The 25,635-nt window shown below is 44.5% G+C and overlaps 1 protein-coding gene across 6 annotated transcripts in view; it reads right to left on the reverse strand.

Moving 5' to 3' along the window:
* Nucleotides 1-23,321, reverse strand: part of LOC136494720 (phospholipid-transporting ATPase 2-like) — a 30,423-nt gene extending 7,102 nt beyond the window's left edge. For 3 of the 6 annotated variants that reach the window (XR_010768682.1, XR_010768683.1, XM_066490896.1), the window contains exons 1-19: nt 23,037-23,321; nt 22,649-22,817; nt 21,852-22,065; nt 19,690-19,806; nt 18,365-18,457; nt 18,119-18,293; nt 17,835-18,001; nt 17,534-17,644; nt 11,627-11,724; nt 11,388-11,530; nt 9,880-9,976; nt 9,694-9,803; nt 9,447-9,611; nt 3,254-3,408; nt 3,064-3,144; nt 2,837-2,957; nt 2,596-2,701; nt 2,142-2,217; nt 1,679-1,810 (exon numbers count right to left, since the gene is read on the reverse strand). Coding sequence is in view for 4 of the 6 variants with exons in the window: in XM_066490896.1 (XP_066346993.1) it covers nt 1,679-1,810; nt 2,142-2,217; nt 2,596-2,701; nt 2,837-2,957; nt 3,064-3,144; nt 3,254-3,408; nt 9,447-9,611; nt 9,694-9,803; nt 9,880-9,976; nt 11,388-11,530; nt 11,627-11,724; nt 17,534-17,644; nt 17,835-18,001; nt 18,119-18,293; nt 18,365-18,457; nt 19,690-19,806; nt 21,852-22,065; nt 22,649-22,770 (2,283 nt within the window). In the remaining 2 variants the exon portion in view is untranslated. Of the gene's footprint in view, nt 1-1,678; nt 1,811-2,141; nt 2,246-2,595; nt 2,702-2,836; nt 2,958-3,063; nt 3,145-3,253; nt 3,409-9,446; nt 9,612-9,693; nt 9,804-9,879; nt 9,977-11,387; nt 11,531-11,626; nt 11,725-17,533; nt 17,645-17,834; nt 18,002-18,118; nt 18,294-18,364; nt 18,458-19,689; nt 19,807-21,365; nt 21,606-21,851; nt 22,074-22,648; nt 22,818-23,036 lie in introns of those variants that run through there. The other 3 variants (XM_066490897.1, XM_066490898.1, XM_066490899.1) reach the window with 3 other exon arrangements.
* Between the last annotated feature and the right edge of the window lie 2,314 nt (nt 23,322-25,635).

The following is a 25,635-nucleotide window of genomic DNA, read 5'->3' on the forward strand; positions in this document are numbered from 1 at the left end:
ATGTACCCTCTGAGCTGCAACTGGCTGATTTTTTCACGAAAGCCCAAACTCGAGAGCAACATCGGCTTCATTTGATCAAACTCAATGCTTCAGATCCTCCGCTTCCACCTTGAGTTTGAAGGGGGGTGTTAAGTGTATATCAAGGCCCATCCTATAGGCCCATATAGCCCATGTGGCTCTCTATATATATATGGCCATCTCCACTAATTGAGATATCTTCCGTCATTTCTAAGGTTAGTTACAAAAATGACCCTTGAAACGTTGGCTTCTTGTTTTCCATGACATTTGGTGTATTTCAATTTATTTTTAATCTAAATACATGTATTTCTCTTCTCTTGTGACTCTTTTGCCCTTCTGCCCCTTTTGCATGCGATTGATCGTTCTATCCTCCTATCGTTTCGCCTACCCTTCTCGTACGCCCTAACCCCGACCCGACACCGCCGCCGTTCCTCGACGCTCCGCCATGGATGGGCAAGAGGCCGACGACTTGGACCTCCCGCCGATCGCCGGTGCCCTTGCGGCCCCAGCCGCAGACCACGCTCGACCCCAGCCCCAGCCGCTCGATGGCTCTGGCTTGGCCGCCCCGTTTGCAGTGCAGCAGGTTCTGAAACTGAACATGCTGAAATTTCAGAAAACATGTGAACTGTGCCTTCCGCAGCATTGTCAGACACTGTTGGCGGAGCGCGGAGGACAACGCGAACTCACGGAGGAGTCCACCGGCACCAGCCATGGAGGAGGAGAAGACGAGAACGGAGGCGCGGGGCCGTGGATGGCGGACCGGAAGGGCGCAGTCGCGGTGTCGTGGCCTTGCGGGTACGGGGGGTGTGCAGGCGACAGAGAGGACTCGCGAGCCCGTAACCTTAGATCGAGTGGCACAGAGATGAAACATCAGCGATTCAGAATCAGAAGAGAGGAAAAACGCGGCGCTCCGTGACTCGGCAGCATATTCGTGCTGTCAGAGAAGGAAGACGCGATACTTCCACCTGACATGAGTGACATTTTGGCCGTGATGCGATTCACGAATTCTGACTAACCACATGATAACTGATGACAAGCATGCTTATCACGTAAACTGAACAGCAGAACAAAACTTTTTCCTTTTCCCTTCTGAAATCGATCTGAATGTTCATATGTCGTTAACTGACAAGCATGACTATCACGTTAACTGTACATGGCGGCCAGCCAGCCAAAAGCGCCCTGCACCAGCCAACCAACGTGAATGAAACGTTCCTAACAGCAGAAGGGCAAAAGGGGCATCTTAGGGACAAAATACATGTATTAAGATTCAAAAAGAGGTGAAATGCACTTAATGTCATGGAAAACAAGAAGCCAACGTTTCAAGGGTCATTTTAACGAAGTCGACGATTTGAGTCCTATAATTGCGAAGCGCGTTGTTTGGAGTCCTATAATTGCAATTTTCTCTGTTTCAAGATAGATCAAAAGAAACAGACAAAGGTCCATTACAAGACTATCTGTACTTCTGAACAGAATATATTAAGCTGCATGCACAATACTCAACCTAGCGGTCTCCCCTACATTATTTTCTCTGTAACAGGCCCATCCAATATCTTGGTACGAAACCATGATCTATGCAGATTGATGACCATTCACTTGTTAAGGATTGATGTACAAGTCAAACGGTAGATTAAAAAACGATGATAAACAACAAAAGGTAAACCTGTGCTTTCTGCAAAGGTGTCATCCGACAGCATATTCCTGTTTTTGACAGCATCGCCAACCTAGTAAAAGACTCCTTGGAATGCTTTAAAATTATTTCGAGTGCCCAACCATCCAAAACAAATGCAAGGTCCTGCATAAGCATATTAAGAGGAGGCACTCAACTCAAGCTTAACAAACAAAGAATCCATCAACGAGAATCGAACATAGTCTCAGTTTCTTTGTTTGCTCAAGAGGAACATTCTAAAAAATACGATACAAATATGGTTCAGATAGTTCAAACAGAATATAGGACAGGGAAAAATCCTCTAGAGCCTACAAATAGGAAAGGGAAGTATGTTCGATGCAAAGCATCATTTCTGCATCTGACTGACTCGTGCTAAAGCTGAATATCCATTCTGAAAAGCAGAAAGGGATGATAAATACTTGTTGAAGTTCTAATTACTTGAATCCAATATATATACCTTTGTTTCGGATGTATTCTTCATAATTAATAATGCCCTCTCCAGGCTTCTTAGTATGTCCTCCTCAGTTTTCCCACTGATAGACAACAATTGACTATTGGGCTCTGAAGGAGTGAGATATTAAGTGATGATCTCGCTAACAGGTCGATAAATATAAAATAAAAATTTACTAAATAGTTAACATCAAGTAGTAAAACCATGTGATGACATCCTGGAACAACCAAACAATTACTCACCATCTATTTCATGCATAATGTCACTAAGCTAGAATGCAGAGTACAAATAAGATGGTAACATTTTTAATTTCTTTTACTCATATATCATCAAGTTTAACAGAAGACTCTGAAAAAGTATCATCTATTTGTAACTTAGAGCTCGGCATTTGGGTACAACAGAGTAATGTCAAAGGGATGCTGTGATAGGACAAGAAATTGCAATAGAAAAAAGGCCGTACCCAGTGCAGAGAGCTCCCGCTCTGTGCGGGGTCTGGGGAAGGGTGTCAGTGGCAAGCCTTACCCCCGCCTGTGCAATGCGAGGAGACCGCGACTCGAACCCGGGACCTTCCGGTCACAGGCGACAAGAAATTGCAATAGACCAGTGGAGAAAACATTTGCAAAAGGCAACTCGTATTGTTAGATGCAAATGGCCACTGGCTAAATTTAAAGGATACCAAATGTCTCGCAATAGTACAGTACCAGAGGTTATGAGGTTACAGAGAAGTCCAATCTGAATTGCTGTATTTTGCTTATCGCCAGTTAGCATCCAAACATTAATTCCAGCATTCCTCAACAATTTAATGGTTTCAGGCACACCATCCTGCCAGCCAGAAGAATCTATGAGGCAAGGTAGCAAGTGTAAAATTGCTATAGGTGTTTCCACTGGTTGTTAGTCTTAGAGATAGTAATTAATGATCAAGGTATACCTGAAGACGATCCTCTATAGCAGTAACACCAAGAATATGAAGGTCTCGCTCTAAGCTGTGACAAACTTCAGCAATTTTAAACTGTATATAATGAAGTACAGTAACATTAGCCAACAGTAGAGTAAGAGTTGGTGAGACAAATGACAGAACTAATAAGGTTAAAGGAAAATGGTTAAACCAGAAAAAGTACCTCTCTATTGTCCAATGAGCAGCTAGCCTCTTGAAAGTTTTTGGACCATTCCTTATATTCACTTTCTTTTAAGTCACGCCACCCCAAACATAAGGTTCGCAATCCCAACTGAGAATACATTTCTGCTGCTTCAAGATATCTCTGTATTTGTTGTCCTGTTCACAAATTAGAATAAGTAGTTGTTTTCTCAGATAAAACTGAAGCAACACAAAACATCATAGGTATATTTGTAAAAGAAAAAGGAAAATGGCTAGCCATTGAATTGTTTGGTGTAATCTCTTAAATACTGTGGTGCTAGAATGAAGCTACAACAATAGTGCTAAGAGCAATAGAAAGACCCTATGTTTTGCCTAGATCCTAGAGTACAAGAGCATATTGTTAGATATATATGGTGTATAGCATATTTTCCTCTTTGTATAAGGGCTTAGATGCATATATGCCCAACTCATGTACATGTTTGGGCAGTTGCCCCCATATTTTCCTCTTTGTATAAGGGCTTAGATGCATATATGCCCAACTCATGTACATGTTTGGGCAGTTGCCCCCAGGAATAGAATGAGCTTCATTCCTTCTAACATGGTACCAGAGCCTAGGGTCTAGGGTTTACCTCGCTCTCTCGCGCGCTCTTCCCGTTGCGCTTGCCTGGAGCTCCGTCGCCCGTCGGCTCTCCCTCGCGTGCTCTTCCCGTTGCACGCTCCGTAGCTGGGCGTGGCCCCGCCGTCGCGCGCCTTCTGCGGCCGGCGCGGCTCCGCCGTCGAACTTCCTCGCACGCTCTGTCCCTCCGTTCCCGCACGCGCCCTTGCTCCGCTCTTCCCGCGCGCGCGCTTGATTCTCCTCCTGCGCGCGCTCATCTCCCGCGTAGCTCGCGCCCTTCCTCGCGCGCTCTGTCCCTCCGTTCCCGCGCGCGCCCTTGCTCCGCTCTTCCCACGCGCGCGCTCATCTCCCGCGCAGCTCGCACCCCTCTCGCATCCTCCCACATCGCTCCCCTCTGCCACAGCTAAATCCACCTCTGTTGCTCTACTCTGCTCTTCGAGTGCTCTGTTTTTCCGCTTTGCTGCTGCTGTCTTTCTGCTTTTCTGGAGAAAGAAAGATGGCATCTCCTCCTGTTCCTCCCTCTGGAGGCGCGCAAATCCCGCGTTGTCCAGTGATTTTCGATGGCACCAATTATCATGACTGGGTTCCACATATGCGGTGGCATATGCGTGGTCTCCGACTCTGGGAGTTTCTTAGTGGTGAGCTACCTTGTCCAGCATTGCCTGATCGTCCAGTGCAGCCGGTGATTCCTCTAGAAAATTCTGAAGAGGAACAAAAGAAGTTGCGCGAAGCTTATGATGATGATATGGCCTCTTACATGTCTCATTTTCGGGCTTATCGGACTTGGTTGGATGAAGATGCTCGTGCTGGGGCTGTTCTTGTTGCTAGTATGGAAAAGCATCTGGCAGGAGAGGTTATTCGGCTTGATCATGCTGCTCAGATGTGGGCTGTTCTTCGTCAGCGCTATGAGCCCTCTGGTCAGTCCACTTATATTGCCGCCCTACGTCAAGAACAACTGTTGCAGCAGGGTGACAGTTCAGTTGAGGATTTCTTTCGACAGCTATCTGCAATATGGCGTGAGCTTGACACTCTTAGTCCTCAGTTGTCCCCGGACACTTGTGACTCCTGTAGGAAGCAACAGAGCCACCTCGAGCTTCGTCGCACCTATGACTTCCTGACTCGTCTGCGTGCTGAGTTTGAGCCCCTTCGTGCTCAATTACTTGCTCGTGAGCCGTGCGTGTCTTTGATGGAGGCTCTTGCTGCTGTTCGTAATGAGGAGACTCGCCTTCGTTCTGCTGGTCTACTTCAGTCGACGTCCTCCTCAGTTCTGGCTGCTCGGTCTGGAATTCTTGGCTCTCCTCCCAAAGTGCCTGCTTCAGCAGCCTCTGGCGGCTCGGGGACTCGCAACTCAGGTGGCCTTCATTGTAAGCATTGTGGCAGAGATGGACATGATGAGGATCATTGTTACAAGAAGAAGAGGCAGGCTCAGTCTCAGGTCTCGCCGAGGTGGGCGTTCCTCACATGCTCAGTCTCAGCATCCTGATGCACAACAGGAGATACTCATGTTACTTCGTCGTCTTGCTGTTCCTCCACCTATTCCTCCACCTACTGGAGCTGCTGGTTCTGTCACTACTGCCCCAGTACTCTCTGCTGCTACTTCTCAGTCTTCTATTGAGAGACCACCATCCACTTCAGGTATCTTGCCATGGATTCTTGATTCTGGTGCTTCTTTTCATATGACACCTGATAGTACATCTCTTTCTTCTATTTGCTCTCCTTCCATTCCTCTCACTGTTCAAACTGCTGATGGCTCATCTCTTTCGGTTGTTGGTCGTGGCACTCTTTCTTCTTCTTCATTTCATGTTCTAATGTTTCTTATGTTCCTGATTTGACCATGCAACTTATTTCTGCTGGCCAGCTCACTGATCATGGTTGTCGTGTTATTTTTGATTCTGACACTTGCTGTGTTCAGGATCTTAGCACGGGACTCCTAGTTGGTACTGGCCCTCGCCGCCGTGATTCTCCGCATCTCTGGGAACTCGATTGGCTTCTCTTCCTTCCGCTGCCTCTGCCGGTCTTGTGAGCTCTGCTTCTCCTGCAGCGGCTTCTTCCTCTTTTGCTCAGTGGCATCATCGCCTGGGACATCTATGTGGTTCCCGCTTATCCGCTCTTGTTCGTCGTGGTGTTCTAGGAAATGTCTCTGGTGATGTTTCTTTAGATCAGTGTCAGGGCTGTAAGCTTGGCAAACAGATCCAGCTTCCATATCCCTCTAGTGGGTCTGTGTCACAGCGTCCTTTTGATCTTGTTCATTCAGATGTATGGGGTCCTGCACCTTTTGTTTCAAAAGGGGGTCATCAATATTATGTCATATTTATCGATGATTTCTCTCGCTTCACATGGGTGTATTTCATGAAACATCGTAATGAGGTGTTATCCATATATAAAACTTTTGCTCGGATGATTCGCACTCATTTTGATGCTCCTATTCGTGTTTTTCGTGCTGACTCTGCCGGGGAATATCTTTCGGGTGCTCTTCGCCAATTTCTTTCTGAGCAAGGGACTCTCTCACAATTTTCTTGTCCTGGTGCGCACGCTCAGAATGGTGTTGCTGAGCGTAAACATCGTCACCTTCTTGAAACTGCTCGTGCTCTTATGATTGCTTCCTCGGTCCCTCCTCATTTCTGGGCTGAAGCAATCTCCACTGCCACCAATTTAACCAACATTCAACCCTCATCTGCTCTTAAAGGTGGCATCCCATATGAGCGCCTTTTTGGACATCCACCTGATTACTCTAGTCTTCGCCTTTTTGGATGTCTGTGCTATGTTCTTCTTGCTCCTCGTGGACGCACTAAACTCACTCATCAATCTGTTGAGTGTGTTTTCTTAGGCTATAGTGCTGAGCACAAGGGCTACCATTGTTGGGACCCGACTGCTCGTCGTATGCAGATCTCTCGGGACGTTACTTTTGATGAGTCTCGTTCCTTCTATCCTCGGCCCTCCTCTGATGTTTCTCCTCAGGCCGTTGTTGAGCCTCTGTCCTTCTTGACTTTTCCTGATACACCTATCTCCACTGTGCTTCTTCCTCCGTCACCATCTCCACCTCCTAAACCATCTTCACCTCCTCCACCTTCTCCTCCGCTGCCCTCTGAGTTGTCTTCACATGCTCCTCGGTCCATTTATGATTCCAAACCTCCCGTGATTCACACCTACAGTCGTCGGCTCCTGGATTCCTCGCCTCCTGTTGAGTTGCCTTCTGATGTCTCCTCTCCTGCTGAGCCATCTTCGGTTGACGATTCTTTATCTCAGCCCTCTCATTATAATCTTCGCGATTGTAGCTCGCTGAAGCCTCTTGATAGGTATGGTTTTGCTGGCACTGTCTTTTCTGAGCCGGCCACATATCATGATGCCATTTGTCATCCTGAATGGCAACTAGCCATGGCTGAGGAGATTGCTGCTCTTGAGCGCACTGGCACTTGGGACCTTGTCCCTCTTCCTTCTCATGCTCGTCCCATCACGTGCAAGTGGGTTTATAAGATCAAGACTCGCTCTGATGGCTCTCTCGAGCGTTATAAGGCTCGTCTTGTTGCTCGTGGTTTTCAGCAAGAGTATGGTCGTGATTATGATGAGACATTTGCTCCTGTGGCTCACATGACCACTGTTCGCACTCTCCTTGCTGTGGCCTCTGTTCGTGCTTGGTCCATTTCTCAACTTGATGTAAAAAATGCCTTCCTTAATGGTGAACTCCGTGAGGAGGTCTACATGCGACCACCTCCTGGGTATCTTGTTCCTAATGGCATGGTTTTCGTCTTCGTCGCTCTCTTTATGGTCTGAAACAAGCTCCTCGTGCTTGGTTTCAGCGCTTTGCCTCTGTGATCATTGCTGCTGGTTTTTCCCCAAGCAATCATGACCCTGCCTTGTTTATTCACACATCCCCTCGTGGTCGCACTCTTCTTCTTTATGTAGATGATATGATTATCACTGGTGATGATTCTGAGTATATTGCCTTTGTCAAGGCACGCCTCAACGAGCAGTTTCTTATGTCTGATCTTGGTCCTCTTCGTTATTTCCTTGGGATTGAGGTCTCTTCCACCTCTGATGGCATTTACTTATCCCAAGAAAAATACATTCAGGATCTTCTTGCTCGCTCTTGCCTTACTGATCATCGCACTGTTGAGACTCCCATCGAGCTTAATCTTCAGCTCCGTGCTACTGATGGTAAACCTCTCACCGATCCCACTCGGTATCGTCATATTGTTGGGAGTCTTGTCTATCTAGCTGTGACCCGTCCTGATATCTCATATGCTGTGCACATTCTTAGTCAATTTGTTTCTTCTCCCACCCATGTCCATTATAGCCATCTTCGTGTCTTGCGTTATCTTGGTGGGACCATTACTCGTCGTCTGTTCTTCCCGCGTTCTAGCTCTTTTCAACTCCAAGCCTACTCTGATGCTACTTGGGCTAGTGACTCTGATCGTCACTCTCTTTCTGCCTATTGTATTTTTCTTGGTGGCTCTCTCCTTGCTTGGAAGACAAAGAAGCAGACCGCGGTCTCTCGTTCGAGTGCAGAGGCCGAGTTGCGAGCTATAGCTCTTGCGACAGCAGAGGTTACTTGGCTTCGATGGTTACTTGAGGATTTTGGTGTTTTAGTTTCTATGCCCACTCCTCTTCTGTCTGACAGTACCAGTGCTATCAATATAGCTCGTGATCCTGTGAAGCATGAGCTCACAAAGCATATTGGAGTTGATGCATATTACACTCGGGCTCAGGTGCAGGATGATGTCATTGCTCTTCGCTATGTGCCCTCCGAGCTCCAGGTGGCTGATTTCTTCACCAAGGCGCAGACGCGAGTTCAACATCGTTTCTTTCTCTCCAAACTCAGTGTTTGTGATTCACCCTGAGTTTGAGGGGGGTGTTAGATATATATGGTGTATAGCATATTTTCCTCTTTGTATAAGGGCTTAGATGCATATATGCCCAACTCATGTACATGTTTGGGCAGTTGCCCCCATATTTTCCTCTTTGTATAAGGGCTTAAATGCATATATGCCCAACTCATGTACATGTTTGGGCAGTTGCCCCCAGGAATAGAATGAGCTTCATTCCTTCTAACACATATGATGTCAGGACGCATCTAAAACAACAAAATAGGCTCTCTTTTTTTATCCCATGCAAGTTGGGTAGGTTACAGATGAAGCCCACCAAGAGAAAAAGTAGGATAAAAAGTAAAAAAAAAAGGTATTGGTATGTATTGAGACATGACTCAACTAGAAGATGTTTATTGAGCCGACATTATCTTCGACCATTTTGCGTGACACCGTGACCATTAGTCCCTCTGTTCCAAATTATAGTTCACTTTAGCTATGTCCTAAGTAAAACTTCCTTAACTTTGACAAACCTTTTTAGAAAAAATATATTAACAACTACAGGTTCAAAAAAATGCACTATCAAGGAAAATTTGATGATGTCATAAAAGATAGATCTTGAATAAGTGTCTATAATTGTTGCTACCTCAAGATGAATAGAATCAGCAACAGATATCTACGAACATTATAATATGCAAACAAATCTTAGAACGCAGAGAAAACCAAAGCATAACAGGCTAAATTCAATATCGGGATGAATCATGCCGTAATGCACTTTTCATGGCTATACCATATACCTGGACAGGCACGAGGCAGGAGAGCTTCATCAGCACCTTTTGATAAAAGAAGGATCTTACCAGTCTGCCCTTCCTTTACCACTACAGACATTCTTTTGCGATCAGAAGTGAATTCCAAAATGTCCAACAACTCATACCGAAACTTAGACCCATTGAAACAAATCTCTGAAGAAACAGAAGAGAATTCAATCGAACAGCTTAATGAAAGTGCAATAATCTCATCACAATCCAATGAACATCCACTAACCAGCTGTACTGCTGTCTTTACTGATGAGCATCATATTCAGGTTTGCTGCAGCGTTAACTAAAGCTTCCTCATCTTGGGATTGTGCTTTGTATGACACAGTATCATCATTGCTGAAAGTATGAAAATTTTATAAAGAACAGCTTAATATCATGCAGAGTAGAGTAACGAAAAGAAACTGTGACTTGCCTTTTGATAGGAACCACTGTATTGCAAAGAGCCATAACCAACAGAAATTTGATGACATCAGGATCATTACTTGAGATCGCATTTACAAGTCTGACATCTAAGTTGAGAGAATTGTCAGTGGCCGAAAAACAGGTTTGCTTCTGCAACAGTTTGGGCGGCACATTTAGAGCACAAGTTATTTACTAATAAGTAATAAGGCAATAACAATATCGAAAATGGTAATTCAAAATCCATGATCGCTGCGTGCTGTGTGACCAGGCTGGAGAAACAATTGATCATTTACTTGTCTCATGCGTATTTGCTTGACAAGTATGGTATATCCTCTTGCAGAAAGTAGGCTTTCAAGATTTAACCCCTCAACAGGAAGATTTTTCCTTTGATGATTGGTGGGCCAAAACAAATGAAAGAGTGGATGGTCAAGTCCATAAAGGTCTCAAGTCCATTATCATCCTTGGAGCATGGGCAATCTGGAATCACCACAATTGTTGCGTGTTTGATGGGATCTTGCCTAGTTTGAATGGGGTTTTAGAGTTCATCAGGGAGGAACTACTTTTTTGGTGTTTAGCTGGGCTCGAGGGGTTTCACATCTCCTTGCCCTTGGGTTCAGTGATAGTTAGTCTGATGGTCAAAGGTTGTTTGCTGTCTGTAGTCATTGGCGAGCTTATTTTTGTGTGAGTGTTCTGTATGTGTGGTGTTGTATGGGTTCTAAACCCCTTTTCTTCTTCTTAATATATTGATTTGCAGCTCTCCTGCATATTCGAGAAAAAAAACTCAAAATCCATGAATAGAATTTATGACACATTCCCAATAACATCATGACATTGTGAAGTGCACTAACAGTCTAGCAGCACCATTAGAAAACATATATCATGAATTTTAAAGTTGTTACAAAAGTTACAAAGTCACTGTTGACCGTTCTACATATAAACACCTTAATATTTTTTCTTATACAAAGCTTTGTACAGTATGAATTTCAACTACCTTGTTCCATCCCTCCTAAAAAAATAGGAGTACATGAAAATTGTTATGTATAACTACCGACTACAGAAAGTGTTTTTTTTTTCTCTCCAACACGCAGTTTAGCTGCATATCATTATATTATGAGGAAAAGGGGAAAGACAGCAAGAGTGAGATTCAAGTTGCAGTGAAGTGTGCGCTACTGCACTTCCAGTCTCTGAGAATTTCCAGCCACTGAGATGCCACATTTGCGCAAACAAATAGCATTGTCATTGCCAGGACCCTAACAAGTGGCCTGGTCAGGCTGTAGTACTGTTAAGAGGTACTGCTCACTCGTAGGAATAGGACCGGTGTTGTATCACTCCCAGCTCAGTCTCCTCTGTTTATAGAGGGCTGATGTACCCTTATCCTCCAATTCCACCTCCCCAATTTCTCATAATCTATACACATAACAAGCATGCTTCATACTAAGCCCTACTAAATACAGAAAAGAAAAGGATAAACATTGTCCCTTAATAGGATGTAAAGAACATAATGAGTAAGTGGACAACCGTTTAATTGATCTCCGTTGTCATTTCCATACGAAGTATCACTTATGCAGCATCGTTTGAGGATCATTTTGTTCTCTGTCAGTGTCCCAGTTTTGTCACTCAAAATATATTCAACCTGTCCGAGGTCCTCGCTAATAGCTGTGCTGAAGGATACAATTATCTAATAAGCTTTAAGAAATACAGAATCTAGATGCAACAAACTTTAAAGTTTACAGAAACAGATCAATTGCAGCACGCACTTAGCTGAATGAGCAGGTGTATTTGTTTCCCAATCAAACATTTGCTCATCCCAATCAATAAACTTTGCATACACACCTTTAGCCAAATCAAGAGTAACCTACAACCAAGAATAAAAAATATTTTAAAATAATAGAGATCGTATAAGTATAGAAAATTATTAACAACAGTATCTGAACTTCTTGAAGTGCCCAAACAATTCATTTACACCTTCAGCTCTTACTTGTAGCATCAAAATTGCACAAGATGGACCTGTTTGGTTTCGATCTTCCAACACACATCATCCACATCAGGCATAGTAACAGGAGAAATACAACAACAACAAAGCCTGTAAGTCCCAAGCAAGTTGGGGTAGGCTAAGTAACAGGAGAAATACATCAAGGAAAAATGAAGGTGAGCTAGAGAAAGTTTGTTCAGCTTCTTGAGCTACAGCTATCCACATAAAACAGCAAAAGTAACCTCCAAATTTGACTGTTTGTGAATTTGTTTCCAACCCTAAAAAGGAACAGTGAACCTATAGTATCTAATTAGAAAAGTAAACCTTGTTGCTTTCAACGATCAGACAGATAACATCTAGAGGAATATGATGTCTTGAAATTTTTCTAGTTTCTACAGTCACAGTATTTGATGATTACATACCACTTAAGTTCTCAACTGAGCAAACATTAGCACAATGAAGAAAGTAGTGTTCTAAGGGCATCCACAATGGTTAGACGCTCTAAGCCAACTTCTCCAATAGTGCTAACTTTTAGCACATAGCTTTTAACATGGATAGCCCCACATGACATTCTCACATCACCTTGAAACGTGTGCAAGAGCTTAGCTCTTGATTAAGAGCTAGCTTTTCTCTCTCTTCTATTAAAATATGAGAAAAATGCTTAGAGCTAGCTTAAAAAGTTAAAAGCCAATTGTTGGAGCTGCCCTAAGTGATGTTACATATTTAAAGAGTTTTGGTCACAGAACAAATTAATGAAGTTACAGTTGAATTTGATAACAATAGTAGTGGCAAACTTGCTATTTTATCAGACACAATAAAGTATGTGCAATTAGTTGTAAAAAAAAATCTAGACTAGTGTGCAACACTGTTGTGCGACCTCAATCCTTTGTTGATCTGTCAAGTCTCGAGGGAAGGTTTGCAAGTTGGACTTTAAAGCAAGCTAGCAATGCCCACAAGTGGACATGTCTGAGCTTTTTGGCAGGTCCCGGAAAAGGCATTCTGGCATAATAGTACCAATAATATGTTTCTAGGCCAGTAGCCAGGAGCTCAACAAGGCACTAAACCTAGGCTATAGCAGCTTTCCGCTTCCAGTAGGGATGTTGTCTAAGGCCATCAAGTCTATTTGTTCAATCATGTTAGGTGTATTAGTCAATATAAAAATCCTGTACATGCAGTATCCCTACAGCAAAAAAATAATATTAATATTCTATATGAAATAAAATTGACAACCAAACAGTATAACAAATTGTACAGTAACTTTTAATATGGTGTATTGGTGTACATTAGAATAAGGACATGCTTTGTTTTTTGTTGGTCCCTCACTGCCCTACACAAGTAAGCAGTAAGCTTACCAGCACACACTCACTCACTATGGCTAGAGGTAGAAAAAGGGGTGAGCACAGGCACACACACAGCACAAGCACCAGCGTTGGCCAGAGCTCTGCTCTTTTGGTTTGTGGCAACTGAACTGGCTTTTTTTTATTGCATAGAGGTAAAGTATATACAACTCATGTACCAACTATAAGGTACACATGAGCATGGCTGAGTACAGCCCCAACTACTCCTAGTACTAGCAGTACAATTCCTACCTTAGCCCACTACCAAGACATGGCTGATGTATTAGCTACCAACTAATGTACCAGTGGTGGCCTATTGCCCTACTGCTATGACCTATTGCCAAATTTGTTGTACAGCAAACAAAGAGTGAGAGGTCAGCAGCAGATTATGTCTTACAATTCTTCCCCTAATCCTACTGCTAACCCAAAGCCTTACCTCATCCATGCCAATCATCTTCCTCAGCTCCATGAACCGCAGGCGCCCGAGTGACTTGGTGAGGATGTCAGCGAGCTGTCTGCCGGTCTCGACAAACTCGATAACGATTTACCCTCCATCGACGCAGTCCCGGAGGAAGTGGAACTTGATGTCGATGTGCTTGCTCCGGTCGTGGAGGACAGGATTCTTGGCGAGGGCGATGGCGGGCTGATTGTCCACCATCAGAGCTGGCAGGTGAGCTTCCTCGCCGGTCAGCTCGCCCAGCAGCCAGCGCAACCAGACAGCCTGGCACGCCGCCGTGGCCGCTGCAACATACTCCGCCTCACACGTCGACAGCGCCACAACCTTCTGCTTCAGCGATTGCCAGGCGATGGGGGCTGCTCCAAGGAAGACAAGCACACCAGAGGTGCTCCGTCGCCCGTCGATGTCGTCCGCCATGTCTGCGTCGTTGAAAACAGTGAGCTTCGGCTCACCTTCCTTTGCCTTAGGGGGTGCCTCACTGAAGACCGTGAGCCGCAGCCCACCCTTGCCGCCACTCTTGGGGAAGATGATCGCTTGATCGAGCGTCCCCTTGACGTAGCGCAGCAACCTTTTCACCGTCGTCCAGTGATCCTCACGCGGTTCCTCCATGAACCGACTAACATACCTGACCGCGAACGCGATGTCCGGCCGAGTATGCGTGAGGTAGCGCAGCCCGCCGACGATGCTCCGGTAGCGCATCGCGTCCACCTTCGCCGCCATGCTGTGCTTGGACAGCTTCAGCCGCTCCTCCATTGGAGTTGCGCACGGCGTGCACTCCGCCATGCCGCTGCGCTCCAGCAGCTTCTCCGCATAGGCGCGCTGGCCTAGGGAGATGTGCTCCTTCCCCTACCTCACCTCAATGCCGAGGTAGTAGGAGAGCGCGCCGAGATCGCTCATTTTGAAACGAGCAGCCATCTCGCGCTTGAAGCCGTCAATGTCCTCCGCCCGCGCTCTAGTGACGATCAAGTCGTCCACATACACGCCGACGACGAGCTCCTCCTTCCCCCGTCGCCGCGTGTACAGCGCGTGCTCTGTGGTGCAGCGAGTGAACCCAAGCTCGTCCAAGGTGGCGTCGAGCTTGGCGTTCCACGCCCGAGGGGCCGGCCGCAGCCCGTAGAGCGCCTTGCGCAGCTTGAGCACCTTATGCTCAGCGCCCTTGACGGCGAAGCCCGGAGCTTGCTTGACGAAGACCGTCTCCGCGAGCTCGCCGTTGAGGAACGCAAACTTGAAGTCAAGGTGGTGGACGCACCAATCCTTCGCTGCTGCCATGGCCAACAGCAAGCTAACGGACTCCATTCGTGCAACTGGAGCAAAGACTTCCTCGAAGTCGATGCCCTCACGCTGCACGAAGCCACGGGCGACAAGCCAAGCCTTGTACTTGACAATGGCGCCGCGCTAGTCCCGCTTCACCTTGTAGACCCACTTCAACCCGATCGGCCTGCAGCCCACCGGTGGATCCACCAGCTCCCATGTCCCATTGTCCTCGATCGCCCTCATCTCCTCCAACATCGCCCGGCGCCAATTGGCGTCGCGTTCAGCCACTATGAACGTCAGCGGCTCCTCTGCGCTGACAAGGAGTAGTTCTGGGTCATCCAGAAGCCGGCTAGCCAGCCCAGGAGCTCCCTTTCGCCGACAAGGTTGTCCACCCGCCTGAACCGAACCTCCTCGCCGTCATGGAAAGCATCCATGAACTCGTCGATGTCGGTGGGTGGTGATGCGAACTCCAGTGGGGGTGTCCCTTGTGCTGCCGTCGCAGGGGACTGTGGTGGAGGTGAATGCGCCGCTGCTGGTGGAGACTACTCTCCAGCAGTTGTTAGTCGCTGAATTCTCACTCTTGGTAGTAAGAGAATTCTTACTCTCATCGAGAGAGGATGACACTAGAAGTTGGGGCAATTTTCTTATCTATTTCTCACACAAACTCACACAAATGCCATACCAACCTGAGGGGTTGGGGTTACATATTTATAGGCTGCTAGCCAACCAAGCATATGCCAAGATGCTAGTCTAAGATGCTAATATGCTGTCCTAGCTAAGATGCTGTCCTCTAGTCTAAGATGATGTCCTCTAAGATGTTGTCATCTAGTCTAAGATGTTGTCCTAAAAACAGAAAAACAGCCACAAGGACCATGTGAGCAGCACAACCCCACAAAGACCAGCCACACATGAGACTTATCCATCAGCAGTAGCCTGTTCTCCAGCAGCCTACTCTCCAGCAGCAGCCTGCTCTCCAGCGCCATCATCTCCTCCTCCTTGGATCACCAAGTGCTCGACAGCAAATGTGCTGCTGACACCAGCAGCTTCCCCAGTGCCTTGATCCTCCCAATCCCAAGCAGCTATCTCGTTGAACACTACATCCCTAGAGACCACCACCCTGCCTCCCTTGGGATCATAGAACCGATAGGCCTTCCTGCCCTCCTCATAGCCCAACAGCACTTGAGGTTGGCGTACTCCTGCTTCAGCAGTTGGGCCGTCGCCTTCTTTGCGCGATCAGAGCCGACGCGCATCGCTGCAATGGCCTCCCATGCCTCCTTAGCAGACTTCTTCGCCCCCAACGGCTCTTGGTACTCCGCAGGCACAGCAGCGAGGATGGCCTCCAGCGCTGACATGTCATCTTCTACGTCGGTGCCCTTGTCGATGGCGTTCCAGAGCCGTTGGGCTCTGAGCTTGACCTTCATGGTCACCGCCCACTCGCCATAGTTGGTGCGAGTCAGTTGTGGCCAAGTAGTGCCGCTGACCTCCCACACCGTGCCCACGATGACCTCCTGTCGTGGTTGAGCAGCCCCAGCAGCACTACCGCCTCCCGCAGCTCCGCTGCTGTCGCCCGTCTCCGAGATAGGTGCCATCGTCGGCGATTAGTCCGACGATGCAGGCGAACCTGTACGGCTCCGATGCCACTTGTTGGTCCCTCACTGCCCTGCACAGGTAAGCAATAAGCTTACCAACACACACTCACTCACTATGGCTAAAGGTAGAAGAAGGGGTGAGCACAGGCACACACACAGCACAAGCACCATCGTTGGCCAGAGCTCTGCTCTTTTGGTTTGAGGCAACTGAACTGCCTGTTTTCATTGCACAGAGGTAGAGTATATACAACTCATGTACCAACTATAAGGTACACATGAGCATGGCTGAGTACAGCCCCAACTACTACTAGTACTAGCAGTACAATTCATACCTCAGCCCACTACCAAGACATGGCTGATGTATTAGCTACCAACTAATGTACCAGTGGTGGCCTATTGCCCTACTACTACAGCAACTAGGACAGTAGAGAATGACCTATTGCCAAATTTGTTGTGCAGCAAACAAAGAGTGAGAGGTCAGCAGCAGATTATGTCTTACAATTTTTGCCCTAGCAGGCCATGCCAAACAAATTAGGTCATCATTTGGTTGAAGGGCAGATGTTGACCAGGCCAAAAAAAAAGAAATTGGAATGGCCAGCCATTCCAGGCGCCCAAATTGCTGGCCCGAGCTACCCAAGAAGCCAAATTGCATGCCAACCTGACGTGGCAGAGATTGGTGGTACCCCTAGTGTTGAATGTTGATTGTTTCATTTCTAAAATTCCATTGATTATACCAGTTGAACCATGACTCTAATATATAATCCGATTTCACAGTAGTACTCCATGCAATTGAATCAGCAAATCAAGATCCATATTATCTATCAGTTATTAAATTATTTTTGAAACATGTGACCCACATGTCATACTCAAACAATGGTTTGTTAATCCTCCTAGCATTTTGGCATGGTTCTAATCCAAAGATCTTGTATATGACCAAATTTTGGCAATGCCTAACTTGGCCACTGCCAAATTTTGGCTTGGTACACTGGAGGCGAAAACCAAACAGGACTAACAAACAAAGAAAGAGTTAGCAACAATTCAAATTGCAAGCATACCTTTATGGAGATCGGAATCATTATGGAGCACAACAGCTCAAAGCGTAACGGGATAATCGAGAAATCATACCATGGGGCCTCTCCCTCCACAGGATACATAAGATACCATTGCTACATAAAGAAAATGACATATCAGATCACAGAAAACAGATGACATAATTATATGTTCAATTCCTTATAGATGAAATCATCTACATCACAAAATACAATAGCAAGTGCCCATGAGAGGGTACAACAACATGCATGCAAATTACAGTGAATTTTCTGCATCAGAACACTGATTATCAAAAAGAGATAGCACCTTAAGCCCCTCAGTGTACTTCCAAGCATTCCCAAAATAACCCAGAACAAGTACAACAACAATTTGGAACATGAATATTGCAATAGTGAGCTTGTCTATTATTGCATCAGCAGCAGTGAGCTTGGGCTCTGCAGCTCCCCTACTCATTCCAGATTTGGTTTCATTGCCTGCAATGGATGATTGGTGGGTTAACCATGCTGCTACAATGTCTTCAGGTCCGCTACATGCAAAACAAATGATTCGGCACAATAAGTAAGGCATCATGTATCATATTCTGTATTTACCTGTGTAAACTGCAACACCACAAGCCCATTCAGTGTACCGTAGGTAACATGACTGAAGAAGTGTATTGTTGATAGTCAAAGGACATTTTTCATTGTCAATTATAGGGAGGAACAAGCGCATATTAGCATCAAATCTTCGTATGTCATTATCTGGGTTGGGGCACTCAACTACACCCTGCATAAATTAAACAGAAGTAATCAGAAAACAAATAAGACATATCAAAGGACAAGTGCAGAAAGACTCACCTTGACTTTTCCTAGCTGCTCTACTGACAAGTTAGCAGAAATCGGAGGAATGATTCTTGTTTTCAAGTCAGTTTCACCATCCAAAGCAGCAGTCTGGAGTAACAATGAGAAACATAGTTAGGCATCAACTATGTTAACAGTAATTGATAAGAAGTTTCCTTCATTTCCCAGAACATTGGCTACAATACAAGCAACACGGTGCCATGGGCTCCAAGTTGAAAATTATGTCCGTAACATCAAACAATCGATCCAGTGTATTAACAAGTCACCCCCAGGGGGTGGGGGTGGAGGTGAAGGATTCTCCCTTGTATTTCTGATGAAGGCTTTTAAAGATTTTAACAGGAATAAATGTTTTGGCACGACATAGCCAAGTTCAGGCTTCAAGGTCTATACTCAGCATCAAAGAAAGTACCAAGCATTAATGAAATACCACAAAACATGACAGTTCAGCATAATAATAGAATAATACCAAAAAAATTATTCCTAAATTGTCCGTGCCGAGCTCCAATCCATTGGAGCAGGTGTGGGACAATAATCTGTAACACTCTATAAACTTTGCTATGCTCATCCATTCTTGAACCTGTCATATCTGATACTCTTTAACTCTTAGTATCAGTCCTGACTTTGAAAATTCATGTACTGTCATGTCAATGACACATTGGCTTCTGACAGGGGAGAAGAAACTGATGTCATGATGGAAAATTGGAGAAGCATTTTTTGCAGGGAAGTGGGTAAAGCAAACAGAAGTTCTGGGAACTTCACCACGTGATAGGAATTGATTGTCCTTGGTTTCTAAGTTGAGGTAATGGAATCAAGTTCAGATTCTATGTGGGAATATAACAAAATACCACTCAAGCAGTGGGACCAGAATATGCATCCATGGAAAATCTGTAGTCCATTGTGATATGATCAGGCGTAAGGTTGGGGCAATCTCTATAATAGTTTTTGTGCGGCTCTTTGACCTCTTTGCTGTACTCACGGTTCAAAAAAAAAGGTTAGGGCAATCTAGAGGTAAATTCATCACAGGACAGTCAGGTTCAGCTTGTGTTTTACATAAGTTCATTACTTTGTCAAGGCAATGGCTACGACCATCCCAGAAAATTATACGAACTCCTATAATAGTATGTCTCTATGTGCAACAAACAAACATATGTACTGCTGCTTGTGGGTAATTTCGTTTTTCCTTGCTTGTGTTCCAAAGACGAGTGTGTGTTTTATGTAAATTTGTGAGTGTGTTCGGCTTGTACAGTTTCTAAACCCTTTTCTTTCTTCTTAATATAATGATACGCAGCTCTCCTGCGCTGTTCGAGAAAAAAATCATTTACCTCAACATAACAAATGCCTTGAGGATCAGAAGTCCCGATGAGAACAAGATCACATGGTATCTCGTCATTCTCATGGAGCCACACTACATCTCCAACATGTATCTCCTGTGCTTTGATCTACAGAACAAAAGCACATTGAAATATTCCAATAATAAATCCAAGTAATCCCATATGCATCATTAGAAAATACAGATATAGTTGTACGTTTTGGTGATGAAGAAAACTACAGGAACAATACAACTTCTTACTCATCAACATTCAACAATACTCTGATCCTTCCATATACCAGTGCTATTAGACCACTTGGTTTTTAGAATAGATTACAGCATACCAATTCCAACACGTAAAAAGCAAAAGTCCAAATTACTCCCTCCAAGTTTGACCTTTGTCTAACTGAAATAGTTGGAGGTAGTAAATTGAAACAAACAAATGTTACTTTAGGGGGTATCTGGACATAGGCCAAACTTGGAGGGAGTAATTTGGACTTTTTCTAAAGCAAAATATCACTTGACTACCCATGCATTAAAAAAATATTCTCTCTTTTAATCCACATTACTAAGCCAACAGATGATGGTTCTCCAAAATAGATAGCAGATATATCCAATATGAAAACATGATAGCCCACCCCTATTAAGAAACATCCATATCTGAACTGTCCCTGTGCTAAGGGGTCATCTTCTCATCTGGGATAATGTGCCACTACAAGAGGGTGTGGCAGACCAGACCATGGGAGACTTGGTAGGTCAGGCAATTACTCTGACACGTCAGCATACAATCCTTTCTTTCTAGGCTCAACACGTTCTGCTCCGTGGAAAAGAATATGGAAGACTTAGTCTCCTCTTTGCTGCATGTTGCCATGTTCTTCATGTTGCTTGCATTTCACATTCGATGGATGGCCGATCACCTAGCTAAGAGAGAATTTCCTCATCCCGCTTCCTGCCCCTCTGTGATCAAGCTGAACAGTCAGTTCAACACTTGCTGATCTTCTGTACCTTTGCCCGGGAGGTAAGGTTTAAAATATTCCAGAAATTGGGCTTAAACTCCATCACTCCAACTTCCGCTACCAAATTTTCAAGCTCGTTGTTCAGGGCAGTGAAGGAAATGTTGAAGGAGACTAGAAAGCGGCTCAACTGACTCATCAGTCTTGTGGCTTCACAGTTGGGGGAAAAAATCTGGAAACATCAGAATGATGTCTTCAACAGTACAAGTCCAAGAGTCACGGCTATGCTTCAATCTGTCACCGATGAATGCATTTTGTGGTGCTCCACTGGAGCAAAAGCATTCCAAGGGGGGGATAATACTCCTAGTTTTGGTAGCTAGTTGGTCACCTGTTGTTAAAAAGGGCCACTTGTTTCTTGTTTTCTCTTGATTGTTGTGGCTGTGTCAGTGGGGTCTTGGGTGTGTGTTTTGGGGACCTTGTCCATCTTGTGTACGCTCTTCTTTCTTTAATTGAATGATATGCAACACTCTTGCTTGTTCGAGGAAAAAAAGAAAGATCTATGATAGTTCTCTGAAACTTTTAATGCAAGCCTTGTCCTACAGTGCAATGTTGGTTTTCTGACAGCAGTGGCAAGTGCAGCTGAATGACAGGATAAGGAAAGACAGACTACATAACATTTGCAAATAAGAATTTCTAGATGTTCTCTTTTCTAGAACTGAAAAAACAGTTTGAACACCTTTAGGCAAAAATGAATTTTTGGTGCAGACTGGTGACGAAGGGCGGGCCTGGTGCAAGCGGTAGTCTGCCTGTGACCGGAAGGTCCCAGGTTCGAGTCGCGGTCTCCTCGCATTGCACAGGCGAGGGTAAGGCTTGCCACTGACACCCTTCCCAGACCCCGCACAGAGCGGGGGCTCTCTGCACTGGGTACGTCCTTTTTGGTGCAGACTGGTGACCTAAACACAATAAGCTGCTAGGCCTGGCAAACAATGTTCTGTGAATGGCTTACATCTTACTCCATTCCAAATTATAAGACATTTTGGCTTTTCTAGATACATAGTTTTTGCTATGTACTTAGATATACATTATGTCTAGATGCATAGTAAAAGCAATGAATTTAGAAAAGCCAAAACGTCTTATAATTTGGAACGGAGGGAGTACAATAGATCAAGAAGGCCATATTTTCAATGAAGTTAAAGCAAATTAGATGGAGAAAAGAAAAAACCTGTCTATGGATGCCGTTCTTTACCAGCCATATTTTCCTTTCATTTGCTTTCTTGTCAGAAAGATACCTATTGTAATCATCCCAAGCCTCTTTTGAAGCAGAAACAATGAAGATGATGATAAGTGGACCCCATGTAGTTGCAGGACTGACAGGAGTAATACGGGACCACAACTGGAGGCAGGCTATTAGTAGAAAATACTGATTCATGAAACGCCTGAAATACTTAGAGAAATGAAAAGAAATTAAAATTCTGATGGAACTGAAATTCATTAGTCAAACAGAAAGAATGAGTTCCTGCAGGTCCTTTGACCAAGTGACCAAGAAGCCTTTTGTCTCATGTTGCAAATAAGAGTGGTCCTTTGACCAAGAAGCATTTTGTCTCATGTTGCAAATAAGAGCACCATATTCAGTGTGAAAGCTATCTATAAGTTCTCGAACCAGTTAATTACAAAATAAGTAAACTATTTATGGTTAGTATGCATCTTCATCTAGTGCACTTATACTAATTTAGTCCTTTGGGCAAGATGACACTGAAAATTTTCATATGCGGACGCAAGCATGGCTGATGCATTGTATTATATAATAAAACACTTCATTAAGCAACATGGCACTAGAATTGCAGCTTCCATCAAAATGGTGGGAATAATGTTTTATGTTAGACCCCCTCCAGTATTTAGGTTGAAGGAAGTGCCCTAAAAAGTGGATAAACTGCAACTACCTTAGGTGCTGAAGCAATGAAATGGCTAAGATGGAGATGGAACTACTTTATTGTCAACCAGTGAAGAACAGATACAAACCTGAATTGCTCCCATAAATTTTTCGGGAGAAAATTCCACAGAGTATACTTGGTATTGGATATCCGATTGTCACAGTAGGAATACCGGCACGAATCATCATTGATATAGACAAAACGTTTCATTGTTTCCCAAGATGTCACTTCTGTGCCATTGCGAGCTTTGAATCACTCTGATGGAGAAAAGTTGCAGGGGCGGGCCCAATAAAGGACATGGGTGTACACATGTGCACCCGATAATTTTTGCCAAAAAACAAAACAAGTTAGTAGGCACAATACCATACATGTATACACTCGTCATTAGATTAGATCCGATCCGATAGCCAGATAGCTTAAATATGGGTTCGGATTCTCAGTTTTGCACAGGAGGAAGGGGGTAGGGACAGGCATACCTGGTGTTCGCATGCTCAGTAGCCAGATAGCTTAAATTAGGGTTCAGATGCTCAGTGCTCGTCGCCGGCAAAGGGCCCGACGATTCGACGAAGACCTAGGCAGTTCGGAGTAGTGCGGCGGCGGTTGCTTGCACTGATGCTAGTCCTAGGAACCTGGCCCCGGCGGAAAGCCGGAAACGGTCGAATCGCGTCGGTCTCGGACAGGCGCGGTGAACGGGAGAAGAACAGCGGCAAACAGTTGTGATCGCGCCGCAGTCCGCAGGAGAGCGGGACATTGGACTGGCTTAGCGGGTGTTCGGATGAGGTGACTAAAATTAGGGGCTATTTAGATATTAATAAAAAATAAATTATATAATCTATCAGCATTTTATGAGATAAATTTTTTAAATCTAATTAATTCAGCATTAGTACATGTTTACTGTAGCAAAACATTGTTAAATTATGAACTAATTAGGCTTAAAAGATTCGTCTCGTAAATTAGTCGTAAACTATACAATTAGTTTCGTAATTAGTCTATATTTAATACTCCATACATGTGTCCAAACATTCGATAGAACAACGACTAAAATTTAAAAAGGGCAACCCAACACCCCCTTATCCTTTTCATTTTTTTTTCTGCAGCCACAATGACTACGCATTTTTTCCCCGATAAGGAAGCTTTGTTAATTTCGAGTTCGTTACATTGAGACGATATAAGGATATTGAAACGTTGTTCGTCCCTTCATAATTAGGATGCACACAGCTATAGGTGTAGACACACTAATAACACCCAATCTAGACTGTCGCCCATATGTCTAGGTAAACGTGCCAAATGTTGTTGTAACCAAATTCTATGATATTGGCTTTTGTAGAATGATCCATATACGAAGCCAATGTATAACCGAGTATGTAAGCTGCAAAAGGAAAGAGTTTTGTTTCTTTTCAAAATCAGGTCATTTCTACATAACTATAGTGACACGTAGTAGCTGCTGCTCCTAGTCAGGCTACTGATTTCAAATCTTTACTAAGAGCCTATACGCGTGCCCTTAAACCTAACTTGATCCGCTTCTTTTTTCATCCAGAATAGTATTTTCCTCTCACAAATTCCTCCAAATTCATCCAGATTCCTCCAGAATTCCTCTAAGCGAACGGGGCCACTATTCTGGATGAAAAAAGAAGCGGGTCAAGTTAGGTTTAAGGGCACGCGAACGGGGCCAGTAGACACACTATGTCGTTGAGATAAATGCGAAGCCTCCTGAATGACCCCGGATAGCACGAGCAAAACGGCATTCAAAGAAAAGATGTTTAATTCTCTCATCTTTGTGACAAAAATAAACATTGTTTGCTACCTTGCCAATTGCGTTTAACTAAATTATCTTTGGTTAACACTACGCTACGTAGGTACAACAAAAAGACCTTGATTTTCTATGGAGCTTTTATTTTTCATAGGTGTTTATTAATGCTAGGAACATTGTTATGCATCATGGCCATGTAGTGGGATTTAACTGAGAACTATCCATTAGGATGTAAGTTCCAACGAGATACATCTGCTTCCTAGCTTAACACAATATTAGTGATGGGAGGAAGTAAATCATTCTAATTAAGCCACTAATCTATGTCCAATTAGGCCCCTTAGCCAGGACATAGCTGGTGGTGAGGTGCTTAACACTTCTGCTACAATATCCTGTTTTACGATGGGCTATGTTATAAAGGCAAGGGTATTGCTCGCATAGAGTTGTTTGTCCCATCCATCTATCTTCCCAAAAATCTGACTTGTGAGCGAGATTTTTCCCGTTCTTCCATTGAACTTGAGAGATAGGCTTAGATACTAAATATTTGTTGAGTAGTATTTGTTGCCAAGTACCATCTATTGTGGTCAGCTTAAAAAGCCACTTACTAAGAAGAGCTATGTTCTTGATGTCTAGGTTATGAATTCCAAACCCACCTTGGTCTTTGGGTTGGCGTAGGATATCCCATTTGGCGAGTTTGTATTTCCTTGTTTGTTCATCACTTTGTCAAAAGAACCTTGATCGAAAGTAATTTAGTTTCTTGAGAATTCCTCTTGGGATTGAAAAAAAGACGTCATATACATAGGTAAGCTGCTAAGTACTGAGATAAGTTGACAGATGTTTTCCTTTTCAACTACTGAGTCTCTTTTCAAAACGTTCTTCTACTCTTCTCCAATCTGCATTTGATAGCCTCGTATAATGTTTAGGTACGCCCAAATGCCTCATAGGAAAATCTCCATGGTTACAGCCAAGCCTAGCTCTAGAGGAGGGGTAACCAGTGCGACCGCCGGGGGGCCATGGAGCTAGGGGCCCCAAGAGCATATAGGTAATTAGTACATATATTTGGCATTATCCTCTAAAAACATATATTTGGCATTTAGTTTTTTAAGGCTCAACAAACACCAGCCCATCATCACACTTCCTGGTGCTTGTTCTCATAGTCCCGATATCCTTTATGATCAAGCGTGAGGTTTCGTCTCACTAGTAGACAACATACTTTCGGTTTTTGGCATTAGTCCCAGACGGAATTGGGCCTGGGACTAATAGGTGAATTAATCCCGGTTTGAGCCACCCACCGGGACTAGAACCCCCTGCCCAACGGCTAGTGCAGC

The sequence above is a fragment of the Miscanthus floridulus genome, chromosome 11 (genome assembly GCF_019320115.1).
Source record: "Miscanthus floridulus cultivar M001 chromosome 11, ASM1932011v1, whole genome shotgun sequence".
NCBI classification, from domain to species: domain Eukaryota; kingdom Viridiplantae; phylum Streptophyta; class Magnoliopsida; order Poales; family Poaceae; genus Miscanthus; species Miscanthus floridulus.